General features: G+C 36.9%; 1 protein-coding gene across 4 annotated transcripts in view; it reads left to right on the top strand.

Annotated features, from left to right (window-relative positions):
- The window catches only part of LAMA2 (laminin subunit alpha 2), a 377492-nt gene that overhangs the window by 298477 nt on the left and 63026 nt on the right, over positions 1-15989 (top strand). For all 4 annotated transcript variants that reach the window (XM_080390370.1, XM_080390369.1, XM_080390372.1 and 1 more), the window contains 5 exons: positions 358-568; positions 2138-2254; positions 3424-3587; positions 7198-7336; positions 13585-13687. In XM_080390370.1, coding sequence (XP_080246496.1) covers positions 358-568; positions 2138-2254; positions 3424-3587; positions 7198-7336; positions 13585-13687 — 734 coding nt within the window. The remainder of the gene's footprint in view (positions 1-357; positions 569-2137; positions 2255-3423; positions 3588-7197; positions 7337-13584; positions 13688-15989) is intronic.

The raw sequence follows: 15989 nt of genomic DNA, 5'->3' as shown, positions 1-15989 counted from the left end.
GACCGTGAATGAGGGAAATCTTTTTGTCAAGTTGAAGTGTTTCAGAAAACATTGCTTTACTAGTCAGATCTCAAGAATGGCAACTTACAAAAAAAGAAAAAAAGACGAAACATTTTTCAGTGGCGAATATTTGAATATTTTCTACGTCATAAATAGGACCTTAGCGACATTTGAAAACCTCTTTAATAAAGGGCTTAAGAAAACTGTTGTTTCACTGTCTTAAGCATGTGTTCTCTTGAAAGTTACTTTGAGATTTAATTTAGAAGTCTATTTCATTTGCATGTTATTAAGAATATTCAGATTATCCACTGTAGGGAATATGAGCTGAGTGCCTTCATGGATGGCCATGTATTGCAGGAATGCAGAAGATCTTTTGGACAAGGTGAAGAAATTATTTGGTGAGCCCAGTGAGAAAAATGAGGACCTCAAAAATAAGGTCCGGGACAAGCTAGTAAACTACCACACCAAAGTTGATGATGCTCGAGATCTGCTAAGAGAAGCTACAAGTAAAATTAGGGAGGCTGAACATTTATCTGCAGTCAACCAAAAAAATATGACCATGGTAGAGGTGAGTGCTGACAAGTTGTATCCTTGATTACTTGGAGTCTGATCAAAGTTTGAAACTTTGCATGATTAAATCTTGACACAAAAATATAACTAAAACAAGAATATTATTAAAATACAACTATGTCTGATGTAATTAAAAGAAAACATGTTCCTCAGAATGAGGGAATGCATTGGCTTTTAAAAGTAGAATTACTCCACAGCTTTATCAAAATAACATCATCTGCTTTTAAACACTGAGGGGAGGGTGCATTGGATTATTATTCTGGAGGAAATTGAATTCATCCCAGTATAAATAGTCATGTAAAATTCAAATCCTGTGCTCAAGACTTAAATAGGAGTTCAGTTATAATCTTTGCTGTCATATATTTGCTCCTAGAAAACTTACACTTTCATCTCTCTCTCCAGCCCCTGGGAAGAAGACTGAAGGGGGTATGTGGATATTACAGAGTAATAAATCAAGCTATCCTCTGTACTTAGTAGCTGTTATAAATGATCTCACTCATAACAGAGGGGTCTGCTTGTGATTTAATTTAAATTGCAGAGACTTAAAGAGCACATTATACTGTACATTAACAAGCATTTAACCAAGACGTAAAGAGCAGAGCCAACCTAATGAAGATAAATGTTTCAACTTTGTTTGTACCTTGGTGAGCTTTTACCTCATGTACAATGATGAGGTTAGAGTTCCGAGACCCGAGTTCTCAACAGAGACTTATGGGCTTGATTGAATTAAGGAAATACAGTGCTGTAAAGAAGTTAGATCATCTCTGTTCTGGGCATTTTCTTCCCAAATATGGATGGATAAAGGTTAGAGAAATTACCTGCTATCTCAGTTCTTAAAATATTCTTGCATCACAGTATCAGGGTGCCTGAAACGCACCCTTTCCAGCAGTCCTGCCCACCTGATTGTTTTGAGGAGTTCTTTTGCTTTATTTTGTCCGAGAAGCCATCACAGTGCTCTTAATGCTAGAAAGCCACAGTCTCCTATCAAAGTAATCTGTGACACTCAATGGATCTTGCATGGGAAACTGCTAGTTCCTTACTCAGAAGTCCATCCTTACTATACAACATGCAGTATTTTTACTAGTTGGAAAATCAAGAATCCTAAGATTGCTTCTAACCATCATCTTTTATTTTACATTCAGTAGTTAGTGAAACACCAGTGGACGTAAATAGGAAAGCAGCAGAGTATTTTGTTAAATTTTGCTTACGTAGCCAGAGAAGGTAGTTGTCAAAATGAGGAGCTTGCACATCTGGGTAAAGAATAGGATTTCTGACTTCTTCCTGATTCATTCTGCAATAGTACTACAGTCAGTTACCTCTGCTACAGAGCCACAAAACACCTACTGTGTGGGAGAGGGGTACAAAACTTGTGACAGGAGGACAAAGAAAAGATATCTTACATTATATATACTTTATTGTCACCACTATCTTTGCTCTGAAAGTTCAGAGAATTCCACAAGTGGCATTGTGGTACGGTGAAAAAATGCAGTCTTGTATTGGGATGCTGGTATTTGAACATGAGTTCCAGTAAACAACTCATTTTTCTTTGTGTGAACACATCCTATAGAAAAAGAAGCAAGCTGTAGAAGATGGCAGACAAGATGTTGAAAAAAGTTTGCAGGAAGGAAACGAAGTCCTTAATGAAGTCAACAAACTTGCAAATGAAATCACCTTAGCGATAGAGGTGAGTGTTATATTATACTCATCTGAGAATTAGTACAACGAAGCATCATTATGGAAGCAAAATAGATAATTAAAGTAACACCTTATTTTTCTTTTTATTTATCAATGTTGGAATATTTGAATTGGAAGAAATAATTTTTCTGTTGCTAATCTGGTATATAGAATTATTAACTTTGAGATTTAAGTGATTCATTGGATTGCAAAAAGATCATAAGCTCATAATTTTTCATGGACTCTGCCTTCTTTTATAAATATGGTATTCTGATAGTACTGCTGACTCTTATCTTTTCAATTGCAGATGCAACAGACCCATTCACAATCTCACTGCAGTTCTGTGATCTAGACGTAGATTTATCTGCACAAAAACTGTGTGTGCACATCAGAAGGAAGCTTCAGAAATAATTTGTTGCCTGTGGCAACAATTTTAAGTCTAGACAGACCAGGGAGAAGAGAGGATTGTACTCTCATTTTACATAATGCGTTTGAAAATTCTGCCTTAAAAGTTTTATCAACAGAGTTTAAGATCAATGCCTTAGCTCCACACACACAAAACAAACAAACAAACAAACAAAAAAACAACCAAAAAAAAACCCCAACACCTTGAAATATCATTGGTTCATTCTGGAAATATTTTAAGCTTGCATTGAAAATTTTTATAATGAATGGAAACATAGCTTTTGGAGAAAATGGGAAAGGAAACACTTTGAGACAGCTTACTGGAACAGGAATAGCAGGCCTTCAAAAAGTATAGTTCTTAGTAAGATACTTTAATAAGCAAAAATACATTGGAGTCACTGAAAGTGTCCTGAAACATGAAACTTCCATCACTGGTTAGTTATTACTGTGAAGCACGATGACAATTTGTGTATGCATCCACATTTAAGAAAGAAATCCAAATTAGAGTTTATATGCTTTTAAACTGTGCAGTTCCTTAATTGTAAAATGAAAACTACAAAGCTTAAGAGAGGCAAGTAGCTCTTGAGATACTGTTTTGTCTCCCCTCTGCTCTGCAGTCCAGCCATTCGTTTATTCTTTGCATATTAGTTCCCTGAAGTCTTAATGCATAGGTAAGTTATGAGGTAATACTTCACAAGGAGAAAAAAATATATATAAAGGGCTACAGAGTGCCTTCATTCAGCTGCTTGATTGCCTTTCTTTTGTCATTTTCAGTATGTAGAAGGTGTTGCAGATAAGATACAGCCAATGTCTGATCAGCTGAAGGACAAAATAGATGACTTATCACAAGAAATTCGTGACAGGATGCTTCCAGAAAAAGTGTTGCAAGCTGAGAACCATGCAGCACAGCTGAATGAGTCATCTGCAATACTGGATGGGTAAGGGAGCCATTCATTGCTAATGATAAAATTATGAAGCAGGTTTGTGAAATGGCTTGACAGAAATTGAAGGGCATTCCTCTTAGGCTTCAGCATCTGTCACTGGGAGTATACAAATAACCAGTGTTCTGTGTGAGTATACAGTTGGTCAGTTTATGTGTGTACCACTTGTAAACTGTTTCGTACATCTTGTGATGCTTATAGGCTGCGTTAACTACAATCTGCCCTCGGATGTGCTCATAGCACAGTTTAACTTACTATATCCTTACTGCTATGTTGATGTGAAAAACAATTAACTTGCTCTTACAGAGCCTACTATGTGTTTTCAAAAACATTTGTTAAAAACAAGCAGTATTTTTATTTTCAAGATGACCATTTTGGTAGGAGACCCTTATCGTGGTGCTAATTTGTTTAGTGTCAGAAATCCCTCATAGTGAGGGACAGTGATCCCTCTAGTGGTTTCAAAACACTTTCACAAAATGAGTAGGTGTCGGGGGCCAAAATGCTTAAACCTAAGTACAGAAACCAGTTTCTGTTTACCACTGTCACATTCCTAAATATAAGCGAGAATTGTGGTGCTCTTGGCTTATATGACCACAGCCTTTTCAGAAGAATGATACTTTATAACTCATCATTAATATAGTTTCCTGCAAAGAATAAAAGGTAAGGGGTATTTTTTGTTTTGGTTTGGGTTTGGTGGGGGGAGGTGTCTTTTGTTTTGTTGCGGTTTTTTGCATTTAAGAAAGCAAGCCATAAACAGCAAGTATAATTTGCAACAGGAATACTCAGAAATAGAACATGGATATTCTGCCTCTTTGACCTGTCCCCAGCATAGCTTCTCAAAAACACTGCATGAATAAAAAAAGAGACATTTTTTTTTACCATCAGCAATATGCTCCTTTTTTTGTTGCTTGCATCTTTTAGATCTGCCTGAAGATTTTAATATCCCAAAGACTTATGAGCAGATGCCTAACGCATTTTCTTCTTGCCAGCATCTGTAATTTTGAAGAAAAGTCACAGAATTATCTCTGATAGCGCCTGATACTTGCAAAATTACTGGCTTCATATACAGTGTAGTCAAACTACTCTAGATACTCAGTCTAATTTATGGTTTGAGGAGTAAATCAAATAATGGTAGCAGTGGTTTCCTGAGTAAAAAGGATGTGAAAGGCACTGTTTCTAGAAAAACATGGCTTTTGTAAACGGTACGTGTACTGTCTGATTAGGCCATATCAGTCTGTGGTACACCTCCGGGCCCAAAGTAGACGACTAGCGTCACATCCAACCACAATACTGAATTTGGACATAAATATCCAAATACATGGGAAGTTGGCATGGAGGAACTAAGAAGTAGAGAAAACACAGAGATAAAAGAATATTTTGCTTGTTTAACGAAATGTTGGCAAAACATAATTTGAGATAGAGGTTTTTAACTATGCTAAATAGACTTTTATGGGTGCATGCATGTGCTTCTGTCTTAATGCAGGTTGACAGCTTGGCCTTAAGATGCTTAGGGTAGTGTTTAAAGTAACATTTGCTGCAGGGTAACAGTACAATGTATATGTCTGTCTGATCCAGACATCAACTTCAGTTTGTCAAGATTTATTTTATAGATAAATAGATTTATTTATCTATAAAAAAGATTTATAAAAATAAATGTACAAAAATGCAGAATCAAGGCCATTAAAAATTATATCTAAAAGCAAATTTTTCAAAATTAAAATTTCTAATGTTGTCAGACAGATACATCATTTCCAAGGACAAAGAAATACCAAGGTGCTATGTAATCCTGCATCAGGATAAAGCTGTTGACTTTGTGCACTGACATTAAACAGTCATACTTTACAGGAATATGCAGTCTCTATCTGTCTTAGGAATTCCAAAAAGTATCTATCTCCACAACCGGCACTTGGGTGTTTTTCAGTTAATACTGAATTTGCTGAAAAATACTCCATCTTCCAGGAGAAACTGAATGACAGCCCTTTCTCTCCAATCACCCTCTAAGGCATCAAATGGTATATTGATTGATGGTGAGGATATTCTCTTGAGAGTTAGAACATTGAACAGTTCATTAATTTAACCTAGAAAAAATTGTTATTTTTTCCTTTATATGAGGAGGTATTAGTACAGGCTTCTCCCTTACGGCTAATCACCTGCTCATGAGTAAATGTCATTGGTATTTGGCAAATTCAGTTCTGTTCCATCCTAACCAGAAGGGATTTGAATTATATTTCTGAGGAGTACTTGAGCTACTAGCTAGATAGCTGTTCTTGGCTGTGCATTTCTCTAACAGAGCATCACAAAAACCTACTATAGCCTAGTGAGCTCCATCTGTAGTTGAGGAAGGAGATAGGCTTTTCTAGGAGTGATGCAGAGGCAGCTCGGTATTCTGTTTCTGCAGTAGCCTAAAGGGAAAATTTCTCCCTCTATTAACTACATGTGGAGTCCACAGAGTATACCTTCCGTCCCCTTTGTCTTTCCTGTTGCATTTTGTAGGAAACATTAAATACTCGTTGAAGCAAAGATTGGAGCCCAGCTGTCCCTGTTCCCCAGATAATAGATTAATTACCAGGTTAGAGAATGAATTTTTCTTTCTTCCACACATGCTGTCTCAATAACTGAGTATTCTGTACAAGCTGGAACAGGTCCAGCAGAAGTAATCCTTGCCTCCCTTATATTGCCATACCCCTTGATGATGAGCATTTCCCAGAGAGGCAAAATTCTGAGTTCAAATCCATTCTTGTCCAGTTTAAGTGGGGATTTTAGCCCATTTATCCTTTATTCGGTAAAAGCATCGTACGCTTCAGGCATAATGTATACTGAGATAGATGTCTTCAAGTTAATTCTGTAGGTGCAGTACTTCTTTGTAGAAAATATTTGGAAGTTTCATAGATAGAGAGTGCAAGAAAAGTGATTTCTCCAGTCTTCTGGCTAGAAATTCCCCTGGAAGGTGGTTAGCTGAGCTCCAGTTCCTGTACGAGGAAATATTACTTGTTTATAATTAGCTTTTAATCGAATTATAGTTACTAGAATGGAGGATTCCATTCAGTGTGAAGCATTATTGTTTGGTTTTCATTTTGGTCAGCAGAATTAACATTTAGGATTTGGTTTAGACAGTGAGAACTCCTATGAACCTGGCATTTCTAGGTTTGGGAGCCAGACCAAGAAATTAGTTATTCAGAGAGTCTACTTTAAAACATGCCTGTGATGATCTTCCATGTTCACACAGTGCAAAATTCATTATGTTGCCTGGCTCAACACATAACCTATGAACCCACATTATGAATATTTGTTATGTAGCTTATACATAACACATACAGTGTTAAGCACTGCCTGTCTTATCTCAGTGTCTAATCTATTTTTATCTCACAGAACCTCCTCTTATAGTGAACATTGGGGTTTATGTCTTTCTGCATAGATAAAATGTGAATTCTATTGAACACATAATACCAAAACTCCTGAAATCTGAAGTGTAGCATTGTGCTCTGAAGAAGTGCCCTAGAAATAGCCTTAGAAATACAGGCTGTTGGTTTTGAAAAAGTAGGATACTATGTTCTGTTGAGCTCTGATAGCAGGTTTCATGGTGTGTTTACTTTTCTCATCCCAACAGAATCCTTGCTGAAGCCAAAAACATCTCTTTCAATGCCACACTTGCTTTCAATGCTTACACTAACATCAAGGATTACATAGATGAAGCTGAAAAAGTTGCCAAAGAAGCCAAGGCTCTTGCAAATGAAGCTATGCAAGCGGTAAGAAAAATAAGTAAATTGGGCAGAAGCTTAGATTTTCTGTGGAACTGTGCTACACCTTATCTTAGATCCATGTTTTGCCATCTTATGAGTTTATTTAGACACCCTTGCCACCATAGATTCTTTTTTTGGGATTAGGAACCTATGCCCCTGTGAGAGCTACTTGTACCTTCAGATTACATCCCTATTTGTTTCTAACTCTTGTTACTTATTTTACATTCCTTTTTTGTTTGCTATTCTTCCTTCCTCTGTCTTCTGCTTTTCGGTCTCTGTCTATGGCTCAAGCCAGCAGCTTTGGGTAAGGAGTGTAGGTCATTTGATACTCAGTAAAGCTAGTTTATATTTAGTGAATGTTTTGCACATATCTGAAGAACTCCATACCTTAATTAACTCTTCACCCTTTAGTTACATGAAAACGTTCAAAGGAATTTCTCTGCACATAGGATGAGCTGTGTGCACCTGGCAGAATTCTAGAAATGGGGAATTGTAGGAGGGGAGAGGAAGATTTTATTCATAGAAACCATACAGCTTCTGTTGTATGTATATAGAAACCACGCAGAACTCTGCTGTTTTTTGCAGAGAAATCATATTCTCACTAGGAGGTACTGCATGCAAATTTTCAAAGAAAAAGAGAGAACTTTCAAAAATAGGATTGTAAGATAAAGCAAGCACTCCAGCCTGAGACATAATCAGAAACTCAGCTCTTTAATGTATATACTGTGAGCAGAAGACATTCTGAGCATAGCCAGAATTATTTTTTATGTCAAATATCAAAGGGGCTGATGGCTGATATGTGGAAGTCAGTCAGAGAGCAGCTGATGTGCACTTCTCAGGCACACAGAAACATGAGGAAATGACAGTATAATATGAAATTGCCAGACCCTATATTTGATACAGAAACATATAAATGAGCAGAAGCAACTTGTAGTTACATCACTTGTATGTGAATGAAGGTAGCTTGTGGAGAGCTACTTCAGTCACATGGATCACGAGAACAGCAAAAGCAATCACATGCTGTAAAGGTTTGTATTTAGGAGAGGGATAAAGTGATCTAGCCACTGCACAAAAGTTTTAATATTCTTAGGTTGTTTATATTGTCAACTTCTATTTCAGATAACACTAATTATTATATTTCTCTCTTGAAACATTTTCACCTCACACATTAGCATGCATTAGTTCTCTGTAAATAGTTGTTTCACCAGTACTCCTAATTACACTGCAGAAGTAAATAAGGAGCTGTGGATTTATTTTTTCCTTTTCATTAGGATTTAATACAGATAGCCATCTTTTGCTGCTTTGATGACTCAGTGAGTGAGGCAGGAGACTGTTTCAAGGATTGAATAGGAAAAAAAAGACATACAGCAGTCAAGAAACAAAGCAAGCAATTACAGTGTGGCTACAGAAGAGTATATATCAGATGGTGAACTGGCTGATTATACCATGGAGAGAAAATGGATATATAGTTTGAAAGGGATGAAGGTGGAGATGGACAATATGATGTAAACAGAGGCAAGTGAGTAGCAAGGAAAGAGACTAAGTTATTATTAAAGATCAGATTTTGAGCATCTCCCTTGCATGTATTATTGAGAGCTTTTGTTGTTGTTATGAGCTTGTATATGTAACAGAGATCTAGTTGATAAAGAAGAAAATGGAGGCCGCTGCTGCCTGTTAAATGTGATTGACTTAATACAGAGTAGAGGTAATCAGTGGTTTACCATCAAATTTTTGCAGAGCAAGGTAGATGATAACCATTATCTGGTAAATGATTACGTGAGGGTTTTGGGCCAGATTTTAAAAATATGTTAATTGTGAAGTGCAATCATCATTTCACTAATCTATTTTTCTGTTTTTATGCTAAGACTGTTGAATGTTTACTTATCCTAGGTGAAAAGCTTAACTGCTAACCATGTACATCAGGCTCCCCCTTTTGTGCAGGCCCCAAGGAACTTACATTTAGCTGAGCTTCAGCATGAGAGCAGGAGTGCACCCTTACTCAGGGCTGTCTGGAGCACCGTGGTTCAGGCAGTCCCCGAGAAGGCAGCATTTGTGGATTTGAGCCCCTTCAGACTGAGAAGCCCCTAGAAACTGTGTCCCCTCCTTTCTGAGAAGGTGCCCTTTGGGGACCCTGTGTAGAAGACAGAGATCATGTCTTTCCCCTCCTTTTGAAAGATGGACCCGTGTTCTCTTCTTTATGAGAGCAGCTGTGGGTTCATGTCTTCTGTAAAAGACTCTGATCTCCAGATTCTGGCAGATAACTGAGAAAAGTGCTGTAGCTCACATGCATCCCTAAGCCTAGCCTTTCCCCTTGACCATTATTAATGCTGGAGCAGGGGGAGGAAGTTTTCCCAATAGCAGCAAGCTGGTGCATGAACTAGAGATGGTAGGAACAGGACTAAAGCAATATCTCAGGGGTTGGTTGGGGTTTTTTTGGTTTGTAGTGGGAAAATTATATTGTTTTCAAATTAAGCTAATGTTGCTGAAAGCAAGAATGAAAAGATGCTTAAAATCCATAGTGATTACAGCAAGCCTGGTAAATAAGTCAAAAAGAATGTATTAAAAATATGACAGAAAAATTCCTCCCAAGCTTTTTATGGTGGTTTTGCTCTTCCTTTAAAAGCAAAATAAATTTATCACAGATGAGAAATCTCTAGTATTCAAGCAGCTTCAACATCCCATTACTTATCCAAGGATGCAGAGAGGTGTCATGTTAACAGATCCAGATTGTCTCACAGATTAGAATCACAGTTTTACAATACATCTTGAAAAAGTTGATTATTCTTAGCCTTTTTGGAAAAGTCTTAGAGGGTAGTAAGTGGAACCACAGGGGACGTTAGGTGTTTAGGGGCTAATTCCTTCCTTGGTTTTGACCTTCTTTGTAGTGGTAGCCCAACAGTTACATTGGATGTCTAGGTTGGTAATGACATAAAGCTGCCTAGCCATCCTCCTTATGAGGATTTCCTGAGGTGCAAATCATTTGTAAAATTTTGGTACTTCAGAATGCTCAGCTATCTTCAGGACTGGTGAAAATGTGAGTAGCTCTAGCCCTTGCATAGGTGAAAACTTCCAAGCATGTAAGTGTATGTGAAAAGAAAATAATTTATTTTAAGAATAAGGTAGAACTATTTTTAACCGATGTGAATTAGCACTTCAGTCTATAAAACGCCATATATGTGTGTAGGTTCAAGTATGTGATCTTCAAAACTGTCCCAGTGCATTTACATCCATGCTTGGGGCTGTACTGCATATGACCAAAATCACCAACATTTCAGCAGATCTGGGCAACATGGTGCCTACTTCATGTTTACCTTCATTCATGAAAACTCAGAATAAAATCCTTTCTGCAAAGTCCTCAGCAGCAATTAGTCTGATAGGTGCTCAGCATGCACTGTCAGGGGAGTCTTTGCAATGCTGTGACTGTGGCTGATCTTATTCAAACTTGCAGTATGTAGCACATTTCCCTGTTAATGTGGTAAGTCAGTGATTCACACAGTCATTCCTGGGAGATCTGGAGGGATCTCCATCACAGAGGAGTGCCATAACCCACCCACCAGGCTATGGGCTGAACTGAAAGCTTTAGGCCACATCTGGAGAAACTGGGCTGTTTAACAAAAAAAAAGTGTTCAAGATTCATTGAAATACCAGAAAAGGGAAGACAGAGGGGTTATTCTTCCAAAATTCTTTCCTTACCCAAAATTCTCTGCTAAATATTAATTCATAGAACTTTTCTGTAATTTGATGGATTTTTTTCTTTTGCTGTTAAACTTCATCAATTTTTTTTGCTAACTCATGGATAGAAAAAATCAGACTATTAAGGATCATCTATCGTTTTAGTGGCAGCATTTTGCATTATATTACAACAACACTTATGCCTCTAAACCATGATTGCGGTTGCATTGTTTGGACACATAATGAAATCCCATTTTTGCCATAAAGTGCTACAAGCACTCAGACTATAGGGTTCACAGAGGGAGGGTAGGGGGCATGAAGAGTGGCACAGGCAGGGGAAGGTACTGTCCCCAGGTTATGGGTACTCTAGAAGATGCAGATTTAAAGCAAATTAGATTCCTGAGAATCTGTGATTTTCCAATTTATCCTGAATCACAAACTTTTTTTACTTTTCTTTTTTACAGCAGGTGCCCCAGTTTAGAAAACACTATCAAAGACCCTTGTCTGTCAGTCTAATACATCATAAAGGTGTTCATCATGACCCAGGTTTGCCACAAGCACACAAACTCACCTCACACAAAGCCAGAAAATGTTTGATTTTTTTCAATATTGACTTCATCATAATTCAATGCCTCGTGAGACATTAGAAAAGCTAGCAAAAAACTATTTTTTACATCAGATGTCTGGATTAATCCTTCTTTTCAAAATTATTTTGAAATAAATATAAAATAAAGCTTTTAATCAGTACAAGTGTATTTGTCTCTGAAGGGGCTTTTCTAGTATTAACTTTATGCTGAAATCTGTCTCTGACTAATTGTCAGCACATGCTCAATTACTGTCCCTGATTTGATGAACTTCTTGGCTTTGTATATTAAATTTGGTCTTCCAACTTCATTTTATTGAATATAAACTGCTTAATCAGCCAGACAACCATGTCTAGTCCTTTAATAGTAATAACAATCTTTATTTTTTAAGTCTGTGGTCACAGAGTGATCATACCATGGGTTCTGTTGCTACTGGGGAAAGAAATATAAAAGTATTACCTGATTTGAGAGGTGCATCTGCCCCAAAATCTGGCCAAACAGTCATCCTTCAGGAGCAGTCCTTTGCTTAATTTGGATAGTCTTTTTTTTTTTTTTTTTTTTTTTTGGCTCGTTCTATATGTATTTTTCTATTACCAATGCTACTTGTATTATGTGATAAAGAAAATCTGTAGGAAACTGATTTTGTTCATCTTTTGAATGTATAGTTTCTGTTGATGGTGAAAAGAATTTGTGTACACAGCTTAATATTTCAGGTGAGCTTGGAAATATGGCAGTCATATCGGCCTTACTTCTTAAAATCACTTAGCCTGTGATGAAAGCTAAGCGTTTACATCCCGTATGAATACAAGGAATCTTTAATAGCTGTATCCCTGTGACATAGCAACATATGCCATGAGATATCCCATAACAGAAAAAACTGGTTCTCAATTTTGAAAGTAACTAAAACATTCCCTAAGAGTTTTTTAAAAGAAAATGAAACTGGCAAGTCCAACATACAGTTTTTAAGCGTTATCAAAAAATCAACAGATTCAGTAGTATGTAAAATATCACCTCTGGGCTTGCTCATTATATAAATAATGAATAGCAATAATAACTGTGTCATTTAATTGACACACAGTTAATTTTTGAGTATATGTATCTGCCCTGGAAAATGAAAAGTAGCTGCTTCTTAATTACTTACTAGTTACAAGGCTATGACCCATGACTAATATAGAATGTTATCTGGCTGTCAGGAGTATTCTCAAAGAAATGTATTCAGTATGATGTGTGACCTGGGTTCAGTCTTACAAACTGAACAGTAAGTGGTTCAGAACCCAGAGCATTTCCTACCAACTGAAAATACTAATGTACTTTAGAAAAATCATTCTATTTATTGATCAGTCTCTGCACTGAAGATAGAGATGGATGTTTTTCAAAAGAAAGATCTTCAAGTAGCATGAAATGGTGAAGGATGGTTATTTAGTAATAAAACTCTTTCAGATTAACTTCAGTTTGCCCTTCTTTTTAACTCTATTTCTTATCTATCACATTTTCTTTACTGGCCTAGCAATTACGATTCTTGAATTTAACCACAAAGGAGACTCTGTTGTCAGTATTAAAATTTGGATCATCAGATCCAGTCTGGCTTCTAAAGGTACTGTAGCTGCTGTTAGGGAGAAATATTGTATTACATGGTATTGTGTCTGCAGCTGGAGGGAGAACCCCATGTTTAAGTTGAAATGTCTTTTTGATCAATTGTTTTGGTCAAAGTTGTGCTCCTAGAGTCATACCTGTTTCTTTAACCCTATAAGCATTTTCTCTTTTTATTAAAGTCATCACTGGTATTCCAGAGATCTGGCTTCCAGTTAAAACAAAAGGAAATTAATTAGAGATTATTTTTTTTTGTCTGCTACAGACCAACATAATGGCCATGGGATAGAATTCAGAGCACACTGACATTCACTTAAAATTTAGATGATTGTTCACTTATATCATCTTCATATATCTTTTAGGACTTCAGACTTTCCTGTATGTATGACACTGCTTCTTTTTCTACAGACATCTGGTCCTCAAGAATCACTGAAGGATGGTGCCAAGAGCTCTCTTCTGAAAAGCCTCAGGGTCCTTAATGAAGCCAAGATGCTAGAAAATGATGTTAAAGGTATGTGCAGTATATGGCATTCAGGCCCGTTAAATACAAGAAAAACAGGAGACTGCTATGCTTCCAGTATGAAGAAGCCATGCAAGTAGGAGAAAAGTGTAATTCATTATCTGATTGAAACTGAACAATGTAGCAATGAAGAAGATTCTCATGGTTTGGGTGCAGGTATTATGCAGGTGTGCAGATGCTTGTCCCCTCTGTTTCTTGGACAGGAAAGCTGAGGACAGTGGAGCCTTGGTCTTCTCATGCCAACTACAATAAGAGCAAGAGTAACCGGGGAGGAGAGTGGGATGGAGTTTCTGGTTTTGATTTACTAAATGCTGTAGCAGGAAATTAGTACAAAAACATGCCCAGCATTAAATTGTTATTCTTACCAATACAGAAGCAGGGTTTGCAATGCCAGTCAGAGATACCGAATCTCATCAGAATGCCTATGGGATTGTGCCAGGAAAAGGAAGCATGGGGAGGTAGAATGAAGATGTTTGGCAAACAGAAAGTAATGGGAGGGAATTGCTAAGCATTTTCTTAAAAAGATGAAACTAAAAACAAGTCTCTAGAGAAAAATTACTATTTTCACGCACACACACAAATTTTTATTCCTAAAGCATAAATACATGTCTAAATGCAGCTCAAACCATAAATTTTGTAGATTCCAAACCAAACACTTTGGTTTCCCAGTGAAAAATAAAGTATCTTTAATTTCTATTCAGTATTTTCCACTGGGGAAAAAATATGTTTTGCATCAGCTGTTTAGTGAGTTGTAAAAGATGGTAATTCAGGTCAGACTGTTCTTACTACGGCCTTAGTATTTTCTCATCAATAAATGAGAGTATTATTGGTGAATGTCATAGTGGGAGAAAACAGGATGGTAGTCAGTATGGACACATATGAGGTGTTTCATGCAAACATGAATAATCAGCTGCAGAAATTCAGGATGAGGAGAAATTGTCGGGGTAGCACTTCTCTAGAATGAGACTAAAGAGAAGCATGAATGATGTGCTGGGTAGAGGTGGAAAAGGCACCGATGTCACAGAGGAGTGCATGAATCAGAGCATGGCTTTCCAAAACACATGAAACAATCCTTTTACGTTGTGCAGAGTTTCTAGTGCTTTAGTGAAGTTACTGGCTACAGTGCTGAGCACTGAACTTCATGAGGGCTGAGGTGGTTTGCAAGGCCTGGAAGAGGAGAGATGAGGAGAAAGTTTGAAATAATTTAAATCTGTAGACTGAAAAAGAGACAATTGAGTAGGGACTCAGTATTCTTCAGTTATGTTAAAGTTTCTCCAAAGAAGATGGGACTAACATATCTCAAATGCACTGATACAGATCACATATTAGGAAAGTCTTCCTGGTAATTAAAATACAGAAGTTCTGGAATTGATTACTGAGGAGATTAGGGAGATGCAATCTTTGAAAATCTTTGAAAACAGCTTAGACAAATATCAGTGAGGAATGACTGTTGGTCAGAAGGAAAAAAATTATCTTTGGACAAACATATGTTCATAGCCTATGATTCAGTGATCTTCTGATCATTGCAACCAAAAGCAGTTTATTTCTTGTCTTTCCAGACAGATTGTTTTATAGGTCTTCTAAGAAAATACTTATTGTAGCGCTAATGAAGCATCTGTTTAACAGTACTGAACACTTCTTTCTGTATAGCAGTCTTAGAAAGGAATTGAAAAAATAATTCATTTTGATTAAACCTGAGGGGAAATAAGCATGATACAATTATCCACTTTCAAGTAGGCTAACACTGAGTTTCACACATCTGCCTTTGTGAAATATGTTACACATTACTGGTTTAATTGCTTTGGTTTTACATATAACAAAGGAAGCAATTTAGAAGCATACAGTGTTTTTGCCACTGGTATAGTAAAGTATGAGAGGAGGATCAATTGACTGAGGCCTCCACACAACTATTTTGAAAGTCTTTCATCCAAATATTGAGTAATATTTTGGTTAGTCCAGACAAAATAAGTTCAAATTGATAACTTTGTGGTTTATTTCAAATTAGTGCACTGTAAACCCCTCCCTTTTGTAATCTGAAATTCTGTTGTGTATAGTTTGAGAAGCTTGTGTCCAGTCACTGTAGTTTTTGCAAAATTCTTGCATACTAGATACATTATAGTTTAATCTGATGCAGTTGGCTGAAGCTGTAATAGGGTTAACCTGGAATTAACCACAAGGAAGGGAAAAGCATTGCCCTTGAAAACCTGTGTGAGAAAACAGATTTAGGACTTAGAAGAAATAAAGACAAGGAGAGGAAAACAGATTTTTTGCTTATCATAGTATCTGAAAATCA

Source organism: Falco punctatus, assembly GCF_963210335.1.
Source record: "Falco punctatus genome assembly, chromosome: 5".
Lineage (NCBI taxonomy): Eukaryota > Metazoa > Chordata > Aves > Falconiformes > Falconidae > Falco > Falco punctatus.
Note: the sequence above shows the minus strand (reverse complement) of the source record. Positions and strands in the feature narration are given on the sequence as shown.